The sequence below is a fragment of the Prionailurus viverrinus genome, chromosome A3, assembly GCF_022837055.1.
Source record: "Prionailurus viverrinus isolate Anna chromosome A3, UM_Priviv_1.0, whole genome shotgun sequence".
Taxonomy (NCBI): domain Eukaryota; kingdom Metazoa; phylum Chordata; class Mammalia; order Carnivora; family Felidae; genus Prionailurus; species Prionailurus viverrinus.
Window position 1 is genome coordinate 41,470,584 of NC_062563.1, and position 23,656 is coordinate 41,494,239.

The window sequence follows — 23,656 nt, forward strand, 5'->3', positions numbered from 1 at the left end:
AGCACAGCATCTGTGCTCAGTGAGCTGCTCCAAGCATCTCATTTCTGTTTTTACTGAACCCGTTCTGAAGGGTCAACATCCATCTCACACCTGGTGACAGAAGTTTGGGGGAGTTGCTAATGTAGTCATTGGCAAAATTTTTCACCCTAGCCATGGTAATGATCTTCAATGTGACTGCCATGCAACCACAGAAAGCCTATGGTGCCCAAAAAACCTTTGTAGTCCATAATGCCACAGTTTTTAATAGTACAGCTACCAAATGCAATTTTTTGTTCTGTTCCTTTTTTAATAAATGGGAAAAGAAAAATGAGTCGCCATAGCTCTGTAGTATAATTTTAGAATCCTGGCATAAGGCGACAGCTGCTAAGAGAGTAAGAATTAGGCATGGGCCCCATTATATCTTGGCCTTAAAGAAAGCCTTGGGTAAAGGGGAAATAAAACCAATTGGAAATGAAATTCTCAAGACACTACTAGGTACCAGGGACACAAGAGAGATTAGGAAAGACAAATGTCCTTTTCTCAAGGAACTTACATTCTTAGGAGGTGGGATGGAGAAGGGAGACATACAATAAAGAAATAAAGAAGGGGACAAGATAATTTCAGATATATCAAATGATGTATTTGAGAGAGATTTCCCTTGCAAGGACCCTTCATATTAGGAATTCAGGGAAGGCCTTTCTCGGGAGCTGAATGTGGTTTGAGATTAAAAACAGAGAAGAAGATAGACATACGAATGTGTATCTCGGGGGGAAGGAATAGCAGGTGTGAAGATTCCAAGGCAGAAACCAGCCTAGTAATGGTTGAAGAACACACAATGGCAGCCAGTAAATCTGACCCCAAAGCACAGGTGGGAAATGAGGCTAGAACAGTAGGTAGAGCCCAAATGGCATGTTGCCCTGGCCCATGAAACTGGATTTGGATCAATCCAATTGGTCTTGGTCTGTGATCCAAGACCAGTGGCAGGCAGGTAAGCAACAGAATCTGGTTTATGTTTAAAAGATAACTCTGGTTGCTACAGGGAGAGTAATTTTAGGGAAGTTAGAAAGCCAGAAGGTTACTGTAATAACCCAGATAAGAGATGCAGATGATTCCACAGGATGAACACCACGGATGAATATGGGATAGAATTTGGAGCAGAGATGATAGGACTTATTACTTCCTGGGAAAGTAAATGAAAGGAAATATTAAGGACAATAGCTCAGTTTTGAGGTTTACACTCTTGGGTAGGTAGTGATATGTGAAATACTCTGGAGAGAACAGGTTTGCCGACATCAAGAGTATTGTTCCAGCTGTGCTTAATGGGATTATTGCATAAATTCGAAATGCTTGGTGAGAGCTGAGTGAGGGAAAATCATTAGGGCTGGAAAGAGGGAGGCACAGTTAAATCCCAGCCCTGAAAGGAAAATAGGAGAGATGGTAGTTACAGGACCCAGGAGACAGAGAGGGTCAAGTGGAGGAAGCCAACAGATTGGGGTTGTAAGCTTATGGAGGGGTACAGTAAGCCCTTGAAGACCACTGGTCACTTAGGAATAAAGCCAGAAATTTCACTGGTGCATAGAGACCCATATCCCAGGGCACAGCTGGGTGGGAAGTGGGGTAAAGAATGGAGAGTGGATATGGAGGTGCAAAGAGAAGACATCCAGTCAGAATATAAAACGAGATGCCATGTAGGCAGTTGAAGATATGCTTTGAGCTTAGTAGAGAGACCAGGACTCGAAATACAAATTAATGCCTAACAAAGTATCTATATCTGAATGGGATGAATTTAGAGATATAATTCCTAAAACCATCTTTAGAATTTTTCTTTCTGTTTAAATTCTTCAGAATTTAAATTATTAGCCTCCTTGGATAGACTTGGCCCGAAGGTATTGGGAAGCAGTGAGAAAAGTGGGAAACATAATAATTAACCTGGGGACATACAGAGGTTGTTTAGAATGTGGACTACTAAAGAAATCTGCTAAATAGAAGGAGGATAATTTCAAGCACCATGCCCCCCCCCCGCCCCAAAATGAGACATTGCAGCTTCATCTGGCTCGACTTGAAGGACTTAGTAAAAGGAAATTGCACAATGGCAACTATCAGTTAATCCATGAAGTTTTAAATCAATCTCCTGTGGAGGAAAAAAAAAAAAATGGGGTTTCCTTGTAGAGAATTTCTTTTAATTAAAAAAAAAAAGAGCATCTAAGAGGCACCTGGGTGGCTCAGTCGGCTAAGCGTCTAACTCTTGATTTCCGCTCAGGTCACGATTTCACGATTCAAGCCCCACATGGGGCTCTGTGCTGGCAGAGTGAAGCCTGCTTGGGATTCTCTCTCCCTCTCTGTCTGCCCCTCACCTGCTCACTCTGTCTCTGTGTCTCTCAAAATGAATAAATAAACTTTAAAATAAAATAAAATGAGCGTCTAAGTTTTCACATTTGTGCAAATCATTACTAATGGTAACAAAAAGATGTTTAAGCTGAAGCCTGAATGCCTGTCTATGTGCACTGGAGAATCACAGGCTGTTGCCGAAATTCAGCTTAGCCAAAATGACACATGAACCTGTGATCAAGCTTCACTGCACATGTGGGTTTACTGCGGGGGGAAGAAAAAGAACTTTAAGTTTCAACATAATTTTAAATATTTAATATCTACATAAGAATGTTTTAAATCTTTATGCTTCCAGAGGTGTTAGAGCCAAAAGGCCTCTCTCCACCCCACAAGAAGAGCAAAGCAAAGAAGCCAGAGGGTTCCAAAGACTCTAGCGAAGGTGAGTCCTCTTCTTCTGGTCTCTAAAAAATTACTCCCTGAAAAGAAACTTCTGGTTAATGTTTAAGTTACGCATGTGCTCTCATGTTCGGATGTTCCTGAGGGTGCAGAAATCACAGAAAAATTCTTTATCCTTTCCTAATATGTTGATTCTCCCCTGAATGTGAGAACAAAACACCAGATTTAGGTTTAACTTGTGAAGGTAAAAACCAAGTTGAAGAAGACGGTTTCTCGGTGCAATGTATTTTCTGTTCCTACAAATGCTCAAATTGTGGGTGGTGCTTACAAGTTAGGTGGAGACCTCTAGGTGACGAGCAGTGTGTGGCCTTTGCCTTATTGAGATCATTTGCTTTTTTTCACGAACAAATTCCGAGTCCTGAATCCAAAGTCAGTAGTGGGTGCGGAAATTCTTCCAGTCTTTAGTGTTCCCTTCCACTCTCAAGAAGCCAGTGTTATCTTTGCATTGAATGGGCAGGTCCCATTGGGCTCAGTTTTCTGAAGAAATGAAGCTATCTCTTTTACTTAGTGGCCACGCTAAGTGCCACCTACAAGGTATTCAAATTTTTATCTGAAAATGTAAATTAGGTATTTTTTAAGGGGATCTCTAACATACACGAGTATGCATGAACTTCTTCAAGGGGAATGTATTTATGCTTTCTACTTTCTGTCTTTGGAGCCTCACTTTCACTCCACTGTGAAATGGAGAGTATGATCATGCTGGTGGTGTCAGCTTGAGTCTTTGGGGAAGATGCCAAGATGAAATAGAAGTGCAGGAAGTGTAAAGGCAGAAAAGCCTCAAAGGCTAAAACGGGGAGGAGCAGGGGAAGGAGCAGGAGGAGGAAGAGGAGGGAAGGAAGGAAGATTAGCTAGGAAGAGCCAGTCTGCAGTGCAGTCTGAGAAAGTCTGGGGAGGCTCAGAACAAACCCCGGCCATTACAGTTGACCTGCACCCGGCAGGAATGGCCGGGCTCCAGGATCCCTTTCCTCCAGCTCAACTCACTGGCTGCAAGCAGCTTGGGGAGAAAGTGGCTGCCGTGCGATCTCCAAAGTGTGGCCAGTGGATGTTGTCAGCTAACTCCACTCCTGGCATCACATTCTCTCTTGAAGAGAGATCCTGAGCATCTCACCTCCATGACAGCATGGCCTCTGCATGAGTGCGGGGGTTCCAACACTGCCTTCACCCTCACCTCTGTTCAGAACCAGCCGAGAAGGCAAAGCTCTAAAGAAAGTTTGAAATCAAAAACATTGGCTTTGTTACTAATGAGGTTAGTTCAGAGCATCTGGTGCCCCTGCCCCCAAATGGGTGTCCTACATGCTGGACTTCACTCCTGAATATGAAAGACGTAAACTGTGTCCCCTCAGGAGCAAGTACCATTGTCCACAGTATCCCCCATTGCCTGGACAGAGGCTACCCTGAGCTTATTAAATGTAAAAGAACAGATCAGGACATGCCCTCTCTGTGGACAGGTGGGTCTGAGAGAGACTCAAGATGGGACTGTTTCTGGGGTACCTGGATGGCTCAGTAGGTTAATCCTCCAATTCTTGATGTTTGGCTTAGGTCATGATCTCACAGCTGTGTGATCGAGCCCCGAGTCAGGCTTTGCACTGAAAGGATGGAACCTGCTTGGGAATTCTCTCACTCCATCTCCTACAGCCCTCCCCTGTTTGTGAGCTCTCTCTCTCTCTCTCTCTCTCTCACGAGCGCGCTAAAAAAAAAAAAAAAAAAAAAAAAAAAAAAAGGGGACTGTGTCTTCCCCCAGGCTTGGATAAGTAAAGGGAGGATGGAGAGAAGGGCACAGCAGTGAATGTTCTCTGCCCTCTGGTTGAGGGGTGAGGGAACATTTCCACCTAACAGTTAACGGCAGAAATAGTGTGTATAAAGTGCCTAGCAGGGGCCTGGCATTCATGATGGCTATTATAATTACCAACATAATCAGCACCATGAGAGGATGCCCACCGTCCTAATTCACTGAAATGGGCTTGAGAGCTTAGAATCATTCAGAGGAGGACACTTAGAATCACGGAGTAGGCCGGCAACTCTAACTGGCCCCACGCAGTAAGAAACTGGCCAGGCATTCATCTCCTACCCTAATGATGTCATTTCCTAGACAATCTCTTCAGCCCAGGAGATGAGGGGCAAAACAACAATTGCCTTTTTCTCCGAGAGGCTCCACCTCCCCTAGCAGTTCCTGTCTTCAAAAGTTGTTTTCCAGAGCCTGAACCTGTTTTTTTTGGAGTGTCACATGGTGAGCCCTGAACTGTAGCAGCTCTGCCACCTTGAATTAGCAGGAGTGTTCCTCCCAGTTGCTCCTTCAAATGTGTGGAAACTTCTTTCACCTCCTAAATAATGTGCATTGTTTAGAACATCATTCCATAATCTCAGTATGACTAGGTAATATGGCTTTCCCTCACCTGAATATATGGTCTCAGAATGTGCTCGGAGGCACAAAAGTGCCAGGCATGTTGTGTCTGTGGCATCATGGTGAAATGTAAATGTTAGCCACTCCATAGAAACAGGAATTGTGTGTTTGTTTCTCAGATGACTTTTAGGACAAAAAACTGAAAGTTGCCGGGAAAACAGTGAAAAAAGGGAGCATAATCTGACACGCCAATGGTAGATGATTCTATCATGGGCGCTCATTATTTGTCAGTTTCTATGCTGACAAAATAAACTATGTCCTGAATTCATTACTGTTGCACATGTTTCACTTCCTCTCAGGATGAGAAGAGTTACAATCTTTAGCAAAGAGTTACAATTCTTTCCCACTGGATGCACAAATGGAATATTGTGTCCCTGGGGGAGGGGTAATGAGGATCATGACCCTTCTCTGTAGTCTTCTTCCCATTTTCGAGTTCAGTCCTTTCTCAACTTGGTCGTCTCCCTAAAATTGGAGACAAGCTTCTGGTATTTTTATTTATCTATCACTCAGCTTAATTCCCCATCAGCTGGCCTCATCTCTCTTCTCCCCTACCTTTGGGTTCTCTGCCCTGATTCCAACTCTCAAAGGTCCTACTGATTACCTCAGTTTACCTTATAATAACCATTTTCAGACAGGATCACAGAGAGTAGAGCTGGAATGCAATTTCACCTAGATTTTCTAGCATATATAATACCATAATGACTATATTTTCATCCAGAAGAATTCTGCGAACATATGGGCAAGTTTTCTCATTCTACAGATCTGTTTTTAAAGCAGACTGCAAATGGTTTTCTAACTCACCCAAGTCCACCAGTTTGCTAATGTCAGAATGTCTTCTTTTTTCTAGAAACAACATACCTCCACTAATCCTTTTCCCTCTCTCTCTTCTGGAAACTAGAACTAGTTTTGTTGAAGGAGGCAATGTTGCTCTCATTGCAGCCTCCATTGAAAGCGTTATTACTTTAGCAAATATTGTACTCAAGTGCTGAACATTAAAATAAATAACCAAACAATTTCTAAATGTAGTTACTTGCATTTTTTATATTGTGGACTTTTGAATATAGTTTTATTCTCTTTTGATTGAACTTTCATGGACCCCAGTGTACTCTGACTTGACCCTCTGCAACACCATACCAATAATGAAATAATTAGTAATTTCAGATTGGCTGGCCTCTGATACAAATGATAAGCCATCCATGAATCAGCAAATTATAGGCACAATTGTTTAAGAAACACCCAGTGAATGCAAGTTCCAGCAATTCCAGCTCTCAAGAATTTGGACCAATTTTCTTCTTACACAAACTTAATTGAAAGAATATCATTAGAAAACTTGGCACCATTAATAAACCATGCTCTTCTGACAGCTTTCCTCTATCTCCAACCAGGAAATTCTTTCAAAGTTCCTTCATTGAAAATCTCTCAGGCTTTGTGTGAAAACATTATCATGTTGCCTTTTTTTTTTTTTAAGGCAGTTTTTCTGGGTAAAAAATTTGAGGTTGATTGTTATTTTCTTGCAACATGTAAGATTTTTTCCCCAGTCTTATCAATTCTGTAATTGTTAAGAAGTAATATCTCCCTCTAGTAGTTTCTTTTTAGGAGGTCTGTCTTTTCTTTCTGGCTGCATTGACAGTCTGGTCATTATCTTTGATGTCACTCAGTTTCATTTTGATGTACCTCAGTGTGGGTTCCCCATTATCCTTCTTAGGATTTCATGTGCTTCATGGTTATGGGAATGGACTTTTTTTTAATGTTTATTTATTTATTTATTTATTTATTTGAGAGAGAGAGAGAGAGAGAGAGCGAGCATGAGAGGGGGAGCGGCAGAGGGAGAGGGAGACAGAGGATCCAAAGCAGGCTCCTCTCTGTCAGCACAGAGCTGATGGGGGGCTCGAACCCATGAACCGTGAGATCATGACCTGAGCTGAAACCAAGAGTTGGATACTTAACAGACTGAGCTATCCAGGTGCCCCAGGAATGGACATTTTTTAATTAAAGTTCTGAATTTTTTTCTATTACCTCACCATATATTGCATTTCCACCACTCTCTATTCCTTCTTTCTCTGTCCTTCAGGACTCCTGCGTTTTTAGGGTTTTTTTTGTTGTTTGTTTTTCCTTTTCTGTATCCCTATCTCTCTTTGCTACTTCTTTATGGTTATTTTTTCAAGCCTGTCACTCAATTTTCTAATTTTATTTAACTCTGTTTAATCTGATTTCTGTTCTTATCACTTTAATTTTTACAAGTTTTATTTGGTTCTTTTTAAAATATGGCTGGTCATTCCTTATTTATTAACCACATAAAATATTTTTTTAAATAATCTGTATCTGAAATTTCAATATCTCTAGTCTGTATAAGTCAAATTCTGTGGTTTATCGTTTTTTGCAGATTCATGATTACAGTAATTTCCTTGCATATTCTGGGTTTTTTATTGCCATGTTATTTAGATTTTTATTTGTGGGGAGTTTTTGAAGTTGGATGAAGAGCTTATTTATTTACAATTTTGTTTCTGAGATACCTGAAGATATTGCCAATTTAGGAAAACCTTAAACTATATACTTGGCTTAGAGTTTTTTATTATGTTTTTTGTTTGCCACTTGATGCTAAGCCCATGTTAGTACATATATAAGATTAGGAAATCTCAACAGAGACTTTTTTCTTCCTTTATTCCTCAGTGCTAAAATTGAGACAGGAAAATTTCGTACTATATTCAGGACCAAAGCACTGGTCCTACGCCTCATGTGTGTGGTTCATTCGAACCAAAGCTCTAGTGAATGGTTCGCAAAGACTGTTCCTCTGTCTGCATCACCAACATCCCTGGGAACTTGTTAGACTACAAATTGTAGGGCCCCATCTCAGACTTGTTAGAACTACAAATTCTAAGGCCCCATCTCAGGGGCCCTAGAATCTTGATTCAATCCCCTTCATTATTTCTGGCTTCTAAGGAGTTCCCTTTAAAAGGCACCAGTTCAGCCATGTATGCAAGAAATAGGTAGATAGGGGGCACCTGGGTGTCTCAGTCCATTCAGCATCAGACTTCAGCTCAGGTCATGAACTTGAGGTTCGTGAGTTCCAGCCCTGCATCAGGCTCTGTGCTGACAGCTCAGAGCCTGGAACCTGCTTCAGATTCTGTGTCTCCCTCTCTCTCTGTTCCTCCCCTGATTGTGATTTCTCTCTCTCTCTCTCTCTCTCTCTCTCTCTCTCTCTCTCTCAAAAATAAATAAACATTTATTTTTTTTTTTTTTAATTGCTCTCAGGAACTTAGAGGAGTGGAGAAAAGGCAGGGGCAGATTTGGGAGAGTTCGATATTCAACTTTCTAAATTTGTGTGTAATTGAAAAAATATATATATGGTGAGAATTGTTTTATATATTTATCAAAAAACATATTTTCATTTAAAAACTAGAGACGTTATACTTCTAAACTTCAGTAGCAAATTTAGAATAGTAATTTTATCCAAACATTCATCTCCAAAGTCTTCAGTGGCTTTTGGTAATGAATGCTATTTTCCACCATCTTTTTGCAGAAAGCACTAGCACTTTGGCTCTCGCTCTACAATTGCCTCTTCATAGAATATTCAACAAGCCTTCATGGGATGCACATCCTTCAGGAACCCGAGCCCTTGCAGTGCTAAATCAAGAAGCCCTATACTGCACTTTAAAATATTAATGATTTCTTTTGTCAGATGAAATTACATGTGGAAACATTTTGGAAACTAGAAAGCACTATGCAAGTTTGAAGGATATAATGTAGCTATTAGAGGTATTATTATTATTGTCTTGACTAAAATTAATTTTTCTGAACACATGAACCATTGGTGGAATGCACTTTGTATGTCCTAAGAGGTAGAATTTTCTCTCTGCCCTATTATTTTTCCTGCATATTAATGTATCATGTGACATGTTGTTTTGTGAGTAGCTGGACAGAAGGGACATTCTATCTTTCAGAATGCCATGCAGCAGTTCATGCGTTATATTCATAAGCATGATCTTTAATTTAATTTTTTGACGAGTGCAGCGAAGGATAAAATCAAGCAGTCATAATTTTGACTTTGCCATCACTCAAATGAGCTTAGTGACTGACCAGGCTCAAAAAAAAAAAAAAAAAAGAAGAAGAGGAAGAAGCAGGAATGAGAAAAAGCAGCTTTCTCATGAAGTAAAGCTTTGTTTTATCCTCTAGACCTTAAAATACCAAGAATTTAAGCAAAATGTAAAATTTCCCTGGTGAAATCAGAATACAATAAAAGTCCATGTCACCATCTCGTTTTAATTATGCTCTTTAAGTTCTGCATGATTCAAGGCCACTCAGAGCGAGCCCCCTGCCGCAAGTTAGTAGAAGGGTCCAATGGTCATGCTCTCCACATTTACCCATTAAACAGAGCTGTGGTTCTGACCACAGAGTCCTGTGTCATTAGGATTTTAATTATTATGATTTCAAGTATTGAGGCATTTTCTATAAGCAAGAAGGATGAACCTACCTGGCCAGAGTAACCATGGGTGCTATGTGACCCAGGCAGCCCCCATTTATGCCTGTTGGCATTGGCATATTATTGGCAATGTTGCCGTTCACTGTTGGAGGCCTCCTGGCGTGGGTGATCACATATGCGGACCCTCCTACCTGTGGAGACAGAGCAGTTCAGCAGAAGTGTGAACAGAACTTTTAACTGTACAACTTCTGCTTCCTACTCTGGCAGTTTTTCTAACCTAAAGGTCAGTTTCCTCATTGTTAAATGAAGGGAAAAACCTACTCTGTGGGAGTGTGGGAATTTAAACAAGATGATATGTGGAAACTGCTGGCACAATCTCTGGACAGAAGAGCCAGTCAGTCAAAGTGTACTGAATCAAAACAGGAGGAGCTCCCTCCCCTCAAAAACTCAACCACTTTGTTTACTAACGCTTGAAATTCCTTTCAATATCAACAAGAGTGTTCCAAATGGAGAAAAGACTTAAATTGCATTGGCTGAATCTCCTATCTCCCTAGGTGTTTTTCCTCTTCTCTCTCCTATAGGTTCACTAGCCCTCCTCGGCCCCCACCAACCACATTAGTTTCTGTCCCAAATGGACTTTCACCCAATCTACCTTCTCCTTGATCTCAATCCTTTTTTTGAAGATTTTATTTTTAAGTAATCTCTGCACCCAACGTGGGGCTCGAACTCACAACCCCAAAATCAAGAGTCATATGCTCTACCGACTGAGCCAACCAGGTGCCCCCAAATTTTTTATCTTCAAGTCAAGCTTCCTGAGAAACTGGTCTACCTCCAATATTTACCCCCTCAATCATTCTTTGGCTTCCACTTCTTGCCTCTAAAATTGCATGGGGAGTACCATGTTAGATCAGGGGCATGAAGGGGGAGGTGGTCTCTGGTTATGGGCTGTCAGTTCAGATCTGCCACTGAGACACTCATTGTCCAGCCCCGTGGGCTCCTGAATTTTGGTAATTCTCTGATATTTTTGTAAGGTGTTAGGAACAAGGATCTCTCTTCTGAGGCTTGGTCTTTTTCCAACTTCCTGTGGTCTTAGTCTCCTGGATGAGTGTTTCTCAAACTGTGGCCAATGGAACACTGTGGATGGTCCCCAAAGCCCATTCAGGGGATCTACAAGGTCAAAATGAATTTCACATGGAGCTGTGCTCTCAGAAGTCTCCATTCACATTGAATACAGTGGGAACAGTGTCCCCTGGAGTTGTGCAAAATAGTGGTGTCACAGAGATTTCCCACAGCATCCTTCCTCCAGCCACATCAGTTTATCTCCCCACCATCCAGATATGGCTTTTCTAAGTATTCATTCCACATATTTTTGTTAAATACACACTCATTGACAGCATAGGCACTGTTTTAGGGACTGAACACACACACACATACACACAAACCCTTTTTTTGTGGGGGGGCTTATATTCTAGGGTCTGTGGGGGTGGTCATTAATAGATTTTAAAATAGTAAATAAAATATAATACATAGTAAGTCAAATGGTGACCCATGCAGTATTATTTATGTATTGCTGGCTGAAATTTTATCCCAAATGTAGCAGCTTAAAATAAAAAATAGCATTTATTATATTAGACTTTCTGTGGATCAGGAATTGGCTTAGCTTGAGGGTTCTGGATCCGAATATCTGATGATAGTGTACGATATTCTAGGTCATAAAATTGTAGGTCATAGAAAAGTATGGCTTCTGCCTGACTGTCTCTTGGATCGCTCACCCTGGGGTAAGGCAGCTGCCATGTCCTGAGGAGACTCCACCAGCACTGTGGGAAGGTATGCATGGCAAGAAACTGAGGTATTGTGCCAACAGCAAGCATCAATGGTCAGTCACTTGAGTGAGGCATCCTGGCATTAGATGTGGCATCTGAAAGAGAGAGAGAGAGGAGTCAAGGATGAGTCTTTTTATATTCTCTACAAAAACTGAATCTAGAATAGAAGTTGTACCCGGCTTACACTTAGTTCAAACTGTCCAAGAAAAAGAATTCTTATTCCTACCTTCCATCATGTCTGTCCAGGTAGTTCTCACTCCCTGCACCCTAGGAAGGCCACATTAGCCCATTCTGAGGCTAATTTTCCAATTAAGCAAAAGCAAAATATTCAGGCATGAAGAAAATTATTGTCAATAACAACAAAATAGAGAAAACACAAATGTGTTAACAAGGAAGATAACTCACAGAAAAGATTGTTTTAGATGCTTTAGATACTATAGACTCCAATATGTTCTCTCCCAACAAGAGGTGTTTATTACTGTTGTTGTCTTGTGTATTTTCAATCAGTAGTTTTCTAGTTAATGGATAATGGTGGAATTGCTGTCATTTATGATGAAAGCAAGAAAGAAATTAAAGAAGAAAAGAAAGTAGGACAGGAGGCAGGGAAGAAGAAAGGAAAGGGGAAATGTGGTTGCAAGCTAGTGGAAAGAACCATTACACCTGAATTCTATTTTCAATCTTAGGCACAGGATCAAATCCTTCACCTAATATCCCTGAGGTCCCCTCTAAATATCAAATTCTGTAATTCTACATAACCATCAAATTCGTGAAAATTGATTCCTTATGAGCTCTTTCTTTCATGCCCAGTAAATATTTTCATCCTTAATTTAAAAGCTTTGAATCATGAGTTTTAATAGCCAAATAGTCCTCTGAGAACATCTCATTTCACAGAAAGATGGGGAAACTTTCTTTTCAAAGTCCTCCAGAATTGTCCAGAGGACTCACATGAAAAGTGATCCTAAGTTAGCTACTAAAAGCCAAAGGGAAAGACAGTTTACCAGGCCATATACAATGTTTTTTTTTTTTTAAGTTTCTTTCAGTGTTATCAGTATCTGTGAGTAATTCAGACTCTGCCTATTTTGATTTCCAAAACTGAGGATAAAGAATGCATTTGTTTTGTTTTGTTGAAGACTCAGCCCTTGGGTTTACAGAGCTACATTAAAGGGATTTTTTTTCCCAGTGCTGGCACGGTGCCAAGAGGACATTTGACGACTTATAATATTAGATATTAATTTTTAAGTAGAGAAAGGTTTGGTTTTGCTTTGTCTTTAAGAAGTATTGCTATTTGAGCCTTGTTGGATTTTCACATTCGGGTTTTGCCGTTATATTTCAAAATTTCAATTTTCTACTGTAACAAAGTTGTGCTTTCCAACTATCCCGGAGAGAGTCTTAAACCAGTCCACCTACGCTGGAATTACCTTGATGCGCAGCAGGCTCTCCTAATACCTTGCTCTAGCATGCCTCTTCACCCCTAACTCCTGCCACTCTGGAGCCACCAGAGGCAGTCTTAGGAAATGACTCCCATCTCCAGGGATTGCCCTGCCTGAGGAACGACACAGAGAAAAACAGGGTATTCTATTCTCCTTGGATAAAAACACCGGCAGATCGCTAGAATCATTTCTCAATTCTCTGTCCTAAGAATTCCCCACTGATCTCTAACAATCTTTGCTGCTGGCAGAAAGAAAATAGATAGGGGGTTTGGGGAGGAAAGGGGTGGAGGGATGGGGAGGTTTGCTCTAGAATGCAGGGTGAAAGTGGGGTGGTTTTGCTGAGTGTTTGGTGAACGGTGCAAACTGCTACTCTCAGGGGAGCTTCTTATTCCTTCAATCTAAAGCTGCCACTTACGGTGAATGCTAAAAATGTAGATTCTTGCCCTCAGTCCCAGCCTGCCACCAAATCAGAAAGCTGTATTTTAACTCAGTGCAGTGCATCTTTGGAGCACCATTTTTATTTCAAACTTGGTTTTTATTTTAGACAAATAATCTCAAACTTAGAGCAAATTTGCAAGTACAAAGAAACATTTTCTTCTTGAACCACTCAGGAGTATGTTGCAGATCTGGTGCCCCTCACCCCCAAATATTTCACTGTGCACTTTCTGCAAACATGAGCAGCCCTCCTAAGTGAGCAGAATAGAAAGATAAAAATCAGAAAGTGAACACTGATACATTACTACCTTTAATACTCAGACCCTATTTAAGTTTCCCCGATTTCCCCAATAATGTCTTTTGTAACAAAGAGATCCAGTTCAAAATCCCATGTCTGATTTTGTTGTCCTATCTCTACTCTCCTGCCTCCAGTTGGGAAGAATTCCTAGGTTTTAATTTGACTTTACTGACCTTGATGCTTTTGAAGATCGCAGGCTAGTTATAGTGTCGAATGTTCCCAATTTGGGTTTGTCCGATGATTTTTCATGACTGGATTCAAGTTATGGATCTTTGCAGAGCTGTCACAGAGGTGATGCTGTGTTCTTCTCATGACATGATGTAAGTCACCCATGACTTCAATACGACCCATCACTGATGATGCTCACTTTATTTGACCAAAGTGGTATCAGTAAGGCTTCATCACTGTGTAGCTGCTCTTTTCTCTATTTGTAGTTAATGTACATCTTGTGAAGAGGTGCATTAAAACTATGTAAAATATTCCACTATTCACCAGTTTTTCATTTATTCATTTATTTATTTATATCATTTTCAACTCATAATTTTTTTATTGTATTCAATGGATCATAATTAGTTTCTATCAAGGGCCCCATCCTTTAAGATGGCTTCTGTGCCCTTTAGATATGTCCCCATCATTCTTTGACCATCCCTTGCTTTCCAGTCAACCAGATGGCCAAGCTCATATTATACTTTCCATGCCCCAGCCCTGATGGCAGCCATTTCTTTAGGGAGCTTTGACTCCTTTTAGTGCAGAGTAGTATTTAGAAACCAGATCTTGATGCTAGGTGTGTGGATCACAACTTGAGAAACATTATCTAAAATAGAATGACCAGATTATCTTGATGGTTCATTGTGAGGAACCAGCCAACAGGATTGAGCCTTCTCTGTGACTTCCTCTCATCTCATGGACCTTCCGCTACAACTATGGCTGAGACAATAAATTACCCATATCTGGTTCAACCTTCAGACTGCAGCCCAGCATGGTTACAGATAGTGGCTAATTAGCTAGTGACTAATATTTCAAAAAGCAGAAGATTACTGGTGATCTTGATACTACAAAAAGACAGCTGTTTCAGGTTAATTGTTAATCAACTGTCTCAGCCAGTGTTGATCAGGTTCCCTAAGCAGCCCTGGCTACACGTTAGAATCTTCTGGAGAACTTTTAAAAATCCCTGCTTCTGTGTCTCACCCCCAGACCAATTAAGTCCAGTCTCTGGCAGAGGAACCCAGGCAACCGTTTTTTGTGGGGTTTATTTATTTATTTATTTATTTTTGCTTTTTTTTTTTTTTTTTTTTTTACAGACAACAGTATTTTTTTAAGCCTTGGGCAATCCTCATATGCAATCAAGGTTGCCAGTCACAAGTTTACACACCCTGTTTCCTGAGAATTTGGTACAGGATCACAGATTCTCTCAATGCCAAAAGTAATTGGCCTGCCTGCATTGATTAGGCACTGAGACAGCAACATTAACACTTTCAGACATATAAAGGGCCATTTAGCTAACATTTATTGTGCACATTTAATGTGCCAGACATTTTTTTTCTAAGCACTTCACATCTACCTCCTTCAATCTTTTTTTTTTTTTTTCAACGTTTATTTATTTTTGGGACAGAGAGAGACAGAGCATGAACGGGGGAGGGTCAGAGAGAGAGGGAGACACAGAATCGGAAACAGGCTCCAGGCTCTGAGCCATCAGCCCAGAGCCTGACTCGGGGCTCGAACTCACGGACCGCGAGATCGTGACCTGGCTGAAGTCGGACGCTTAACTGACTGCGCCACCCAGGCGCCCCCTCCTTCAATCTTTAAAACAGTACTCTTGAGCATGTGCTGTAATATCCCCATTTTACAGATGAGGAAACTAAGGCACAGAGAAGTGAAAAATTACAGAATGTCACATGACTAGGAACTCTGGGAAATCAGGCCTAGAAATAAAGTAGTTTGGTACCAGACCAAATGCCAGTGCTTACACTTTGCGTTTGAGAACACGAAGTTCTTTTAGTGTTTGATTTCAGAGTCACCTAGAGGGTTTAGAACTGAGGCCCAGGCTCACTGAAGGACAGGGAGTGGGCCTTTACACTTTTACCAAGGTCCCCACAGGTTCTCCACAGAACGGACAGTCTGCAGGAGAAGGGGAATATACTAGAGAAAAGTCTGAAACAGAAGAGCTTGCAGACAGGAAAGAAGCAAAGGGCCCAAGCGACAGAGACATCGGGCTGTGAACTGGATGTGGACTGGGGGCTCTGATAGGAAGAACTTTGAAAACCCGGCAGAGAAGTCTGGACTTTATTTACTGATATCTGACAGCCATGCTGGGCTTTTTCACCATGAAAGTGACATGGGGCTCCTTGTATGATGTTAAAACGAAACACACAGTGACACTCTCTACATTAAAGCTAGATCCCAAAATAGACCCGGATGAAAATCTTACCAAGACATTTTCAATTTGACAAGTCATGGAAATAATGCACTTGATAATAATGAGCTATATGGTCAAAAGATACACATTACCACTATTTCTGGTCAAAGCTATTTTACTGCACATAGAGACTAAACATACACTTTGCATATCGGTAAAGCAGGCGCACCAAAAATAAATGAGAAAAGCTCAGCTTTGGTTAATTATCCAGAATATTATAATCAGGTAATTTAAAGAGAAATTTTCTTTTAAAGCACACATGGAGATGGGGCCATGTTAAGATATATGTGTGTGCATATATAGATAGATATTTAGATATAAATATGGATATGGATATGGATAGATATAGATATAGATACATTTTAATTTTAATGTGAGGATGGGGGAGAACACCAAAATCTGTTTGGTGCTTAGGATTTCTGAAAGCCTTAATTCAGCCCTATTGTCAAATTTGACTTGTTCATTACGTAATACCAAATTTGCAAATTAGCAATAATGTAGGTATGCCTTAGAATTATCTCCTCACTTTTTGTAATTACTAAAATACACCCTAGGGGCACCTGGGTGGATCAGTCAGTTAAGTGTCCAACTTTGGCTCAGGTCATGATCTCACGGTGAGTTCTAGCCCCGCGTCAAGTTCTGTGCTGACAGTTTGGAGCCTGGAGCCTACTTCTGGTTCTATGTCTCCCTATCTCTCTGCTCCTCCCCTGTTCACACTCTGTCTGTCTGTCTGCCTCTCTCTCTCTCTCAAAAATAAATAAATATTAAAAAAATATTTTTAGGGGCGCCTGGGTGGCTCAGTTGGTTAAGCGTCCGACTTCAGCTCAGGTCACGATCTCACAGTCCGTGAGTTCAAGCCCCACGTCGGGCTTTGGGCTGATGGCTCAGAGCCTGGAGCCTGCTTCCGATTCTGTGTCTCCCTCTCTCTCTGACCCTCCCCCGTTCATGCTCTGTCTCTCTCTGTCTCAAAAATAAAAAATAAAAATTAAAAAAAATTAGAAAAAATTTACTATAAAAAAATATATTTTTAAATAAAATTTAAATACACCCAAAACGAAAGTAATTTCTACATTAATGGCAAGGTTCACTGTGATTGTGAACATTTTGCTAATTTCCCTCATTGGTTGTTCTGCTACATAATAGGTGGTTTCCCCAGATCCTAACCACCATCTGTCTCTGTGCATAGATGCAGAGATAGAAAGGGTAGCGGTCAGGAAAAAATTTAATAAGGCCTGAGTGTTCATTTGCCAAGGGGCTACCCTGACTGGACCCTCGCCCTTGAGCTTTCGGCTCATTAGCCAGCGCTTCTCATCTATGTTTCATTAGCATCTTCCCTAAAGGAGCTGTCTTAGGACATTCTGTCCTAAGTCTCCCCTGAGATTTTCATACCACAAGTATGCTGTATATCTGTTTATGTACTGTGGCCTTTTGGAGGTTCCCCCCCCCCCCAGCCTAGGAACAAATGTTTAGCCCACAATGAGAAAGAATGGGCTGCACCAGTGAAGGTATTTACAGGGAACTGGAGGGTGGGAGAGACAGAAACGCGTAGAGCATTGATTCTCCTGGACCTTCGCTACCAGACACAAATAGCTGCCTTCCTTCACTGGAGGCCACAGCCCTTGTAGGCGGCCCTCTCCATTGCTAGCTCTTGCTTGGTTTCAGTTAACCAACCACTCCCTCCCCTCCTCTCAGGCCTGGAGATGGTGAGGGCTTTCCCCTGTTGTTAGAGCTGTGGAGCTTCGCTGTCCTTTATTCCTTCCCTTGATTCTGTGCATGTCTTTTAAAATATCCCTTCGTGAGCCTTCTCACACCCTTTTGAATGGGCTTCCGCTTCCTGCTGGGATCGTGGTCGGTCTCTTCCAGCTGGAATCCCTACCACCTTGTGTGACCGAGTCTCCAAGACACAGTGTCACTTCAACCACGTTCTATTTTTTGACACCTTCCTCTTTTCCCTCTTTGGAAGTCTTGCTCTTCTCTTACTCTTCCTTAGCAACAATCCTACTCTTTAAAATGCACTCTTGTGGCGGTGGTTCGGTTTTCTTCATCTTATTTTCTGCATTGCTGTTGCATTTTCATTGACTTTCCATGAGATTTGCGTTTGGATATTAAACCATGGAAATCTTAAGCGCTTGCATGCTTGAAGTTTCTCCTTCTTAATTTTACAGACACCAAATCACCCTGATGGGCAGGCTCCTGAATGCTTTCTCCCCACAAGTTAGTGCTCTCGATTAGCAAGAGGGAAAAATGTCTGTTCCGGGTATTATGGCTGCATAACAAATTACTGTAAAATGTATTGGCTAAACATAACGATGTTTATTTATCCACAAATCTGCTCAGTGGGGATAGTTTATTTCTAACTCCATTCAGCATCAGCTAAAGTAGCTCAGAAATTGGGAGATGGTATCTTCAGATGTTTGCTCACTCACCTGTCTGAGCCCTGAGTTGGGGAGACTCAAACAACAGAAGGCTGGAATAATCACGGCTCCTTGGACATCTCTCTAGCTTGATGTAGTCCCTACACACAATCTACCAGCATGAGGAGCTTCAGGGAAATCTTGCACATTGATTCAGAGCTCTCAAGGTACCTATCTCCAGAGCAAAAGTGAATTAGAATCCACATCACTTTCTATGGCCAAGTCTCAAAAGCCATACAGTGTTGTTTTGACCACATTCTCATCACATTCACATCAGTCGAGACAGCTAACAAGTCCTCCCAGGTTCAAGAGGAGAGAACATAAACCCTTTCCTCTTGATGGTTATTGTCAATGTCACATTAGAAAAAATATATAGTGGAAGGGGACAATCTGCTCCGATATCCATTATACTTACATACAGGAATATATATATATATATATATATATATATATATATATATATAACTTTAAAAAAAAACTTTGTGGAATGAGATTCTGAAAGAAATACTTGGGACTATTAATGGAAAGCAAGCATAGATAGGAAGATATGAGTGTGGAAGTCTTAATATCTATTTTATATAATCATAGGGCTTAGGATTCAAGAGTGGGGAGATCAAGAGTGGGAACAGTTGGGAGAATAATAACTCTGGATTCTTGCCTGTTCTGATTGGCCTTAGCAAGTCTCTGATCTCTGTCAAATGAAGGATTTAATCTCTATGATCTTGATGGTCTCCTCCAAAGTATCTGGTTCTATGCAAGGTTGAAGTTCAGCTACACCATCATATACTCACCATCTCTGTTTCCTGTTTAAAATTACTCTCCTACACAATTTGCTGACTCTAAATTCTGTTGCTTTTGCTGAGCAGTCACACTCTGCTGTCTATGTGGCTCTACTAAATCAAGTGTGAGCTTCAAGTCCTTGATGGCACCACACGTTATTTCAAGAGTTATTCTTCCTTTGTGTATGAAAATTTGCATTTTGAATGTGTGCCATCAGAGGAGTAATAGGAAATTGGGGACTGTACTGTAGCCGAGTTAAAGGACATATATAAACATGTATATATGCATACATATATATATGCACACATGTTATGCTGGCACTCTTCTTCTCTAAGAGACAGTTTTGATGGTAGATGAGGGTATAAAAACACCAGATCCAGAGGGCGGGGGGTATAAAAGAAATGGGAACTAGACTAAAAGGCAACCCCAGAACTGTCTATGAATTTCTCTCTGGAAAGTATCTTCATAAATGATACACCCCGTAGGCACTTTCTGGGATGATCACCACAGAGCTCTGCATGTCTGAGACTCTGAAATGGTGACCACTACATATGAGGCTGCACAAGCCAGCCCATGGGTATTTTTAAATCAGAAATTTATAAAACTCCCAGAATATTGCTGATTTGCAACTGAGTGTGAGAACCACAAGCAGCCCACCACATGGTTTATATAGATCAAGACTTTCAGATTTGAGGACAGAAAGCCAAATCAAACAAACTGGTTTAAGCAAACCTCTGTCTTATAAACTCAGGCATTGCTGGATTGGAAAATAAAACAATTGCATCAAAACTGAATTTCTCTCCCCATCTCTGTACTGGCTTCATTTCAGACATCCTCCTCTTGCTGGGGCCACCAGCAATCCTCTCCCAGCCCCAGTAGGAAAAAGAAAAATGCTTCTTTTGCAACAACTCTAACAGAAGATGCAGAATTGAGTTTCAGTGCCTCTGATTAGCCAGTCTTGGTCAAGCACCACTTCCAGGGACTTGCAAAGCTCAGACTAGGCTTGGATCACATGACCACTCTGGGCTAGAGGAGTGAGAGAGGAGCCCTCTGTGCTTGAGAGGAGGGTGGAGTGGTTCTCCAGAAGAAAACAGGGAAATTACCTATTATTATTATTATTATTAATTAATATTATCTATCACACCCCTTGTCAGTGAATACTATTGATTAATGAATTGTTGTGTCTTAGTTCTCTAAGACAGGCAATCACAGTTAAGAAAACATAATGTTATGGCCAATAGCAACTCCCCACTTTCCACTCTTTCTGACCTGAGAGATCAAAAGTGAATTCGCCTTAAACTCCCACCTTGAACTGGAGAGGTATAGAGAGAAGCTATAGCTAAGCAGTACACAACCAGAGATACATGACAAAAATGGGAAAAGAGCAGGGCAAGTGAAAGTGACCATAGCAAGGACATTTAAAATAAAAATCAGTGTGGTGGGAGAAGTGATAAAACATCAGAGGGGAAATAAAGGCAAGATAAGAAAGAAAGAAAGAAAGAAAGAAAGAAAGAAAGAAAGAAAGAAAAAGACAGAGAAAGAAAAGTAAAGAAAGAAAAGAAAGAAAAGAAAAGAAAAGAAAAGAAAAGAAAAGAAAAGAAAAGAAAAAGGGAGAAAGAGGCACCTGGGTGGCTCAGTCGGTTAAGCATCCGACTTCGGCTCAGGTCATGATCTCACTGTCAGTGAGTTCGAGCCCTGCGTCAGGCTCTGTGCTGACAGCTCAGAGCCTGGAGCCTGCTTCAGATTCTGTGTCTCCCTCTCTCTGACCCTCCCCATTCATGCTCTGTCTCTCTCTGTCTCAAAAATAAACATTAAAAAAAAAGGAAGAAAGAAAGAAAGAAAGAAGAAAAGAAAGACAAGTCGTGACTGTCTGTGGTGGCTGGGATGTTCCCATAGGGAACAGAGTTGTGGAAAGATATCTTGTAGGCAATACACAGAGAACTTCTAGAAAGTGAGCAGTACCATTAGCCTAAAAGAGAATGTATTAGAAGGCAATGTGGAATTAGACTTTTTAAATTTGTGTGATCGTTTTTTAAAATGTCATTTCTACATCTCCAAGTTGTTTGACGGTGGGTCAAAGGAATACCCAAAGGACTGTTGATGAGTGGCTTCATTCAGTGGCAGCCCCAGGCAAAGGTGAAATTTGAGCTTCTGTTTACACTCGGAAATTCTTTGGATTGTGTGTTAACCTCCTCTGTAGAAGCCTGATGTTTATATGTTGGCAACCAAGGGGAACTGCTTCCTTCTTGGTGTTCACTGGCTGCCCAACTTCCTTATCTATCCCTCATTACATTAGCTAAGGTGGGGCCTCATCATCTGCTTGGGTTTCAGCCACTTAGCCAGCTCCAACTTGCAGTAACTGGGGTCCTGCAGCGCTGTTTCTGCATGTCGAGGCTTCCTCAGGATGCATTTTAGAAAATGGATCTTAGAAATAATATGAGAGCCAGTTTGTGGGTTAAAGACCCAATTTTGAAATTTGGACACCAGTCTTAGGAGGCTGAATCTTGAGGCTTTACTTTTCAATTTATTCATGGGCACCGTGCAAGGTTAGATTTACAACTACTAAGTTGTACAGGAACAGGTTTGAAGCAGTCTGTCTCAATGACCACAAGAGTTAGTGATGATTAAAACATCATATCCCTCACCGGTGCCTGGGTGGCTCAGTAGATTGAGCGTCTGACTCCTGATTTCAGCTCAGGTCGTGATCTCACAGTTCCTGAGTTTGAGTTCTGGTTGGGGTCTACACTGACAGCACAGAGCCTGCTTGGGATTCTCTCTCTCTCTCTCTCTCTCTCTCTCTATCTCTATCTCTCTTTCTCACTCTCTTCTCTAACTCTCCCCTACCCATGTCCCCTCTCACTGTCAAGTGCATGCTATCTCTCTCTCTCTCAAAATAAATAAATAATCATTAAAAACCAAACAAACAAAACTATCATATCCCTCAATTACCAGAAAGTGCCTTCAGAGGAGGCTTTTGGTGTGTAAACAGGATGTTTATTGGGACTAGGAATGAGAAGCAAATGAAGCCCTGAAATAAAAGATAGTGATGATTTCACATTGAATCTGTGCCTCAAAATTTAATCTAATTATGCATAAATGCATAAAATGCATAAAATATAATTATACGACAATGAGTATTTTCATACAGTAAATTGGGAACTTGGGAGCATTTTCCTGGCCTAAGGTCAGTTGGGGAGGCACTGTGCCATGTGTCATGGCAGAAAGGGTACAGGCTCCCATGGCAGCCAGATCAGGGTTTGAATTTCAGCTCTACCACTTAGTGGCCTATAGACTAATAAGTCTTTCTACACCACAGAGTTCTCCTCCGCGAAATAGGAATAATAATCTTTACTTCCTGGGATTTGGGCAAGGATTAGAAGCAAAATATAAAAGAACAAGCCTAAAGTCTGACGAGTAAATATACAGTAGGCACTCAAAAATGATGGCTGTTGGGGTTCCTGGGTGGCTCAGTCCATTAAGCGTTCAAATTTGGCTCCAGTCATGATTTCACGATTCAGGAGTTTGAGCCCCGCGTCGGGCTCTGTGCTGACAGCTCAGAGGCTGGAACCTGCTTCAGATTCTGTGTCTTCCTCTCACTCTGCTCCTTCCCTGTTCACGCTCTGTCTCTATCTCTCGAAAATAAATAAACGTTTAAAAAATTATGACTATTATCATTATTATTATTATTGTTATTATAGGTAATAGAAATTCAGTTTTTCTCTCCATAGGAAAAATTCTAGGGAAAAATAAAGCCTTTTTAAATAGCCTGAGTATAGAATTGAAAACTTAGTCCAATAAAACCATATCAAGGGCAGGGAAGTTTTGCTAGCTTCTCAGAAAAAGTATGGTCAAATTATTTTTTCTCTTCCATGTGTAGTCTTTCCTTAGAGAGATTTAAAACTTTTACTTTCCTCCATGTAGAAACATTCCTGGCCATCTATCTGTTGCTATCCCATCAATAAGTCTGCCATTATTCCTTCAACAGGTGCCAACCAAAAGAATCATAAGCCTTTATGAGCTAACAGTGAAGTTTCAGCCGAGAAAAGAAATAAAAAGCCAGTTTCCTGAAAATTATAACATATACAAGTTTGGAACATACTTGTTTGTTCGTGTCTTTCTTTTTTAGTTTATAGAACACCCTTTACTCTTTATGTTGAAAAACTGTCAATTATTACTAACTGTTGGCCACTTTTTCATCTTCGAGGTAATAGGTTTCTACTATAAAACTTCAACTCTGGTCAGCACAGACAATGCATTATAAAAAAATATAAGGAGCACAAATGCAGCCATGAGGTCTCATGTGTGTTTACCTGTAAAAATGAAAGGGCTTATGGTATTTTAGAGAAGTAACTTTTTTTTTAATACTAGGCACTCAGTAAACATTTCTGGGTAACCAAATAAATGAACAAACAAATAAGCAAATGAATAAAGGGAATTTACCACAATTACAAATCATTTCTCTTGAATGAAGTGTAC

At 40.8% G+C, this 23,656-nt stretch overlaps 1 protein-coding gene across 1 annotated transcript in view; it reads left to right on the forward strand.

Annotated features, from left to right (window-relative positions):
- Positions 1 to 23,656, forward strand: part of MACROD2 (mono-ADP ribosylhydrolase 2) — a 2,032,256-nt gene that overhangs the window by 1,884,117 nt on the left and 124,483 nt on the right. The window contains exon 11 of the mRNA XM_047854222.1: positions 2,663 to 2,746. Coding sequence (XP_047710178.1) covers positions 2,663 to 2,746 — 84 coding nt within the window. The remainder of the gene's footprint in view (positions 1 to 2,662; positions 2,747 to 23,656) is intronic.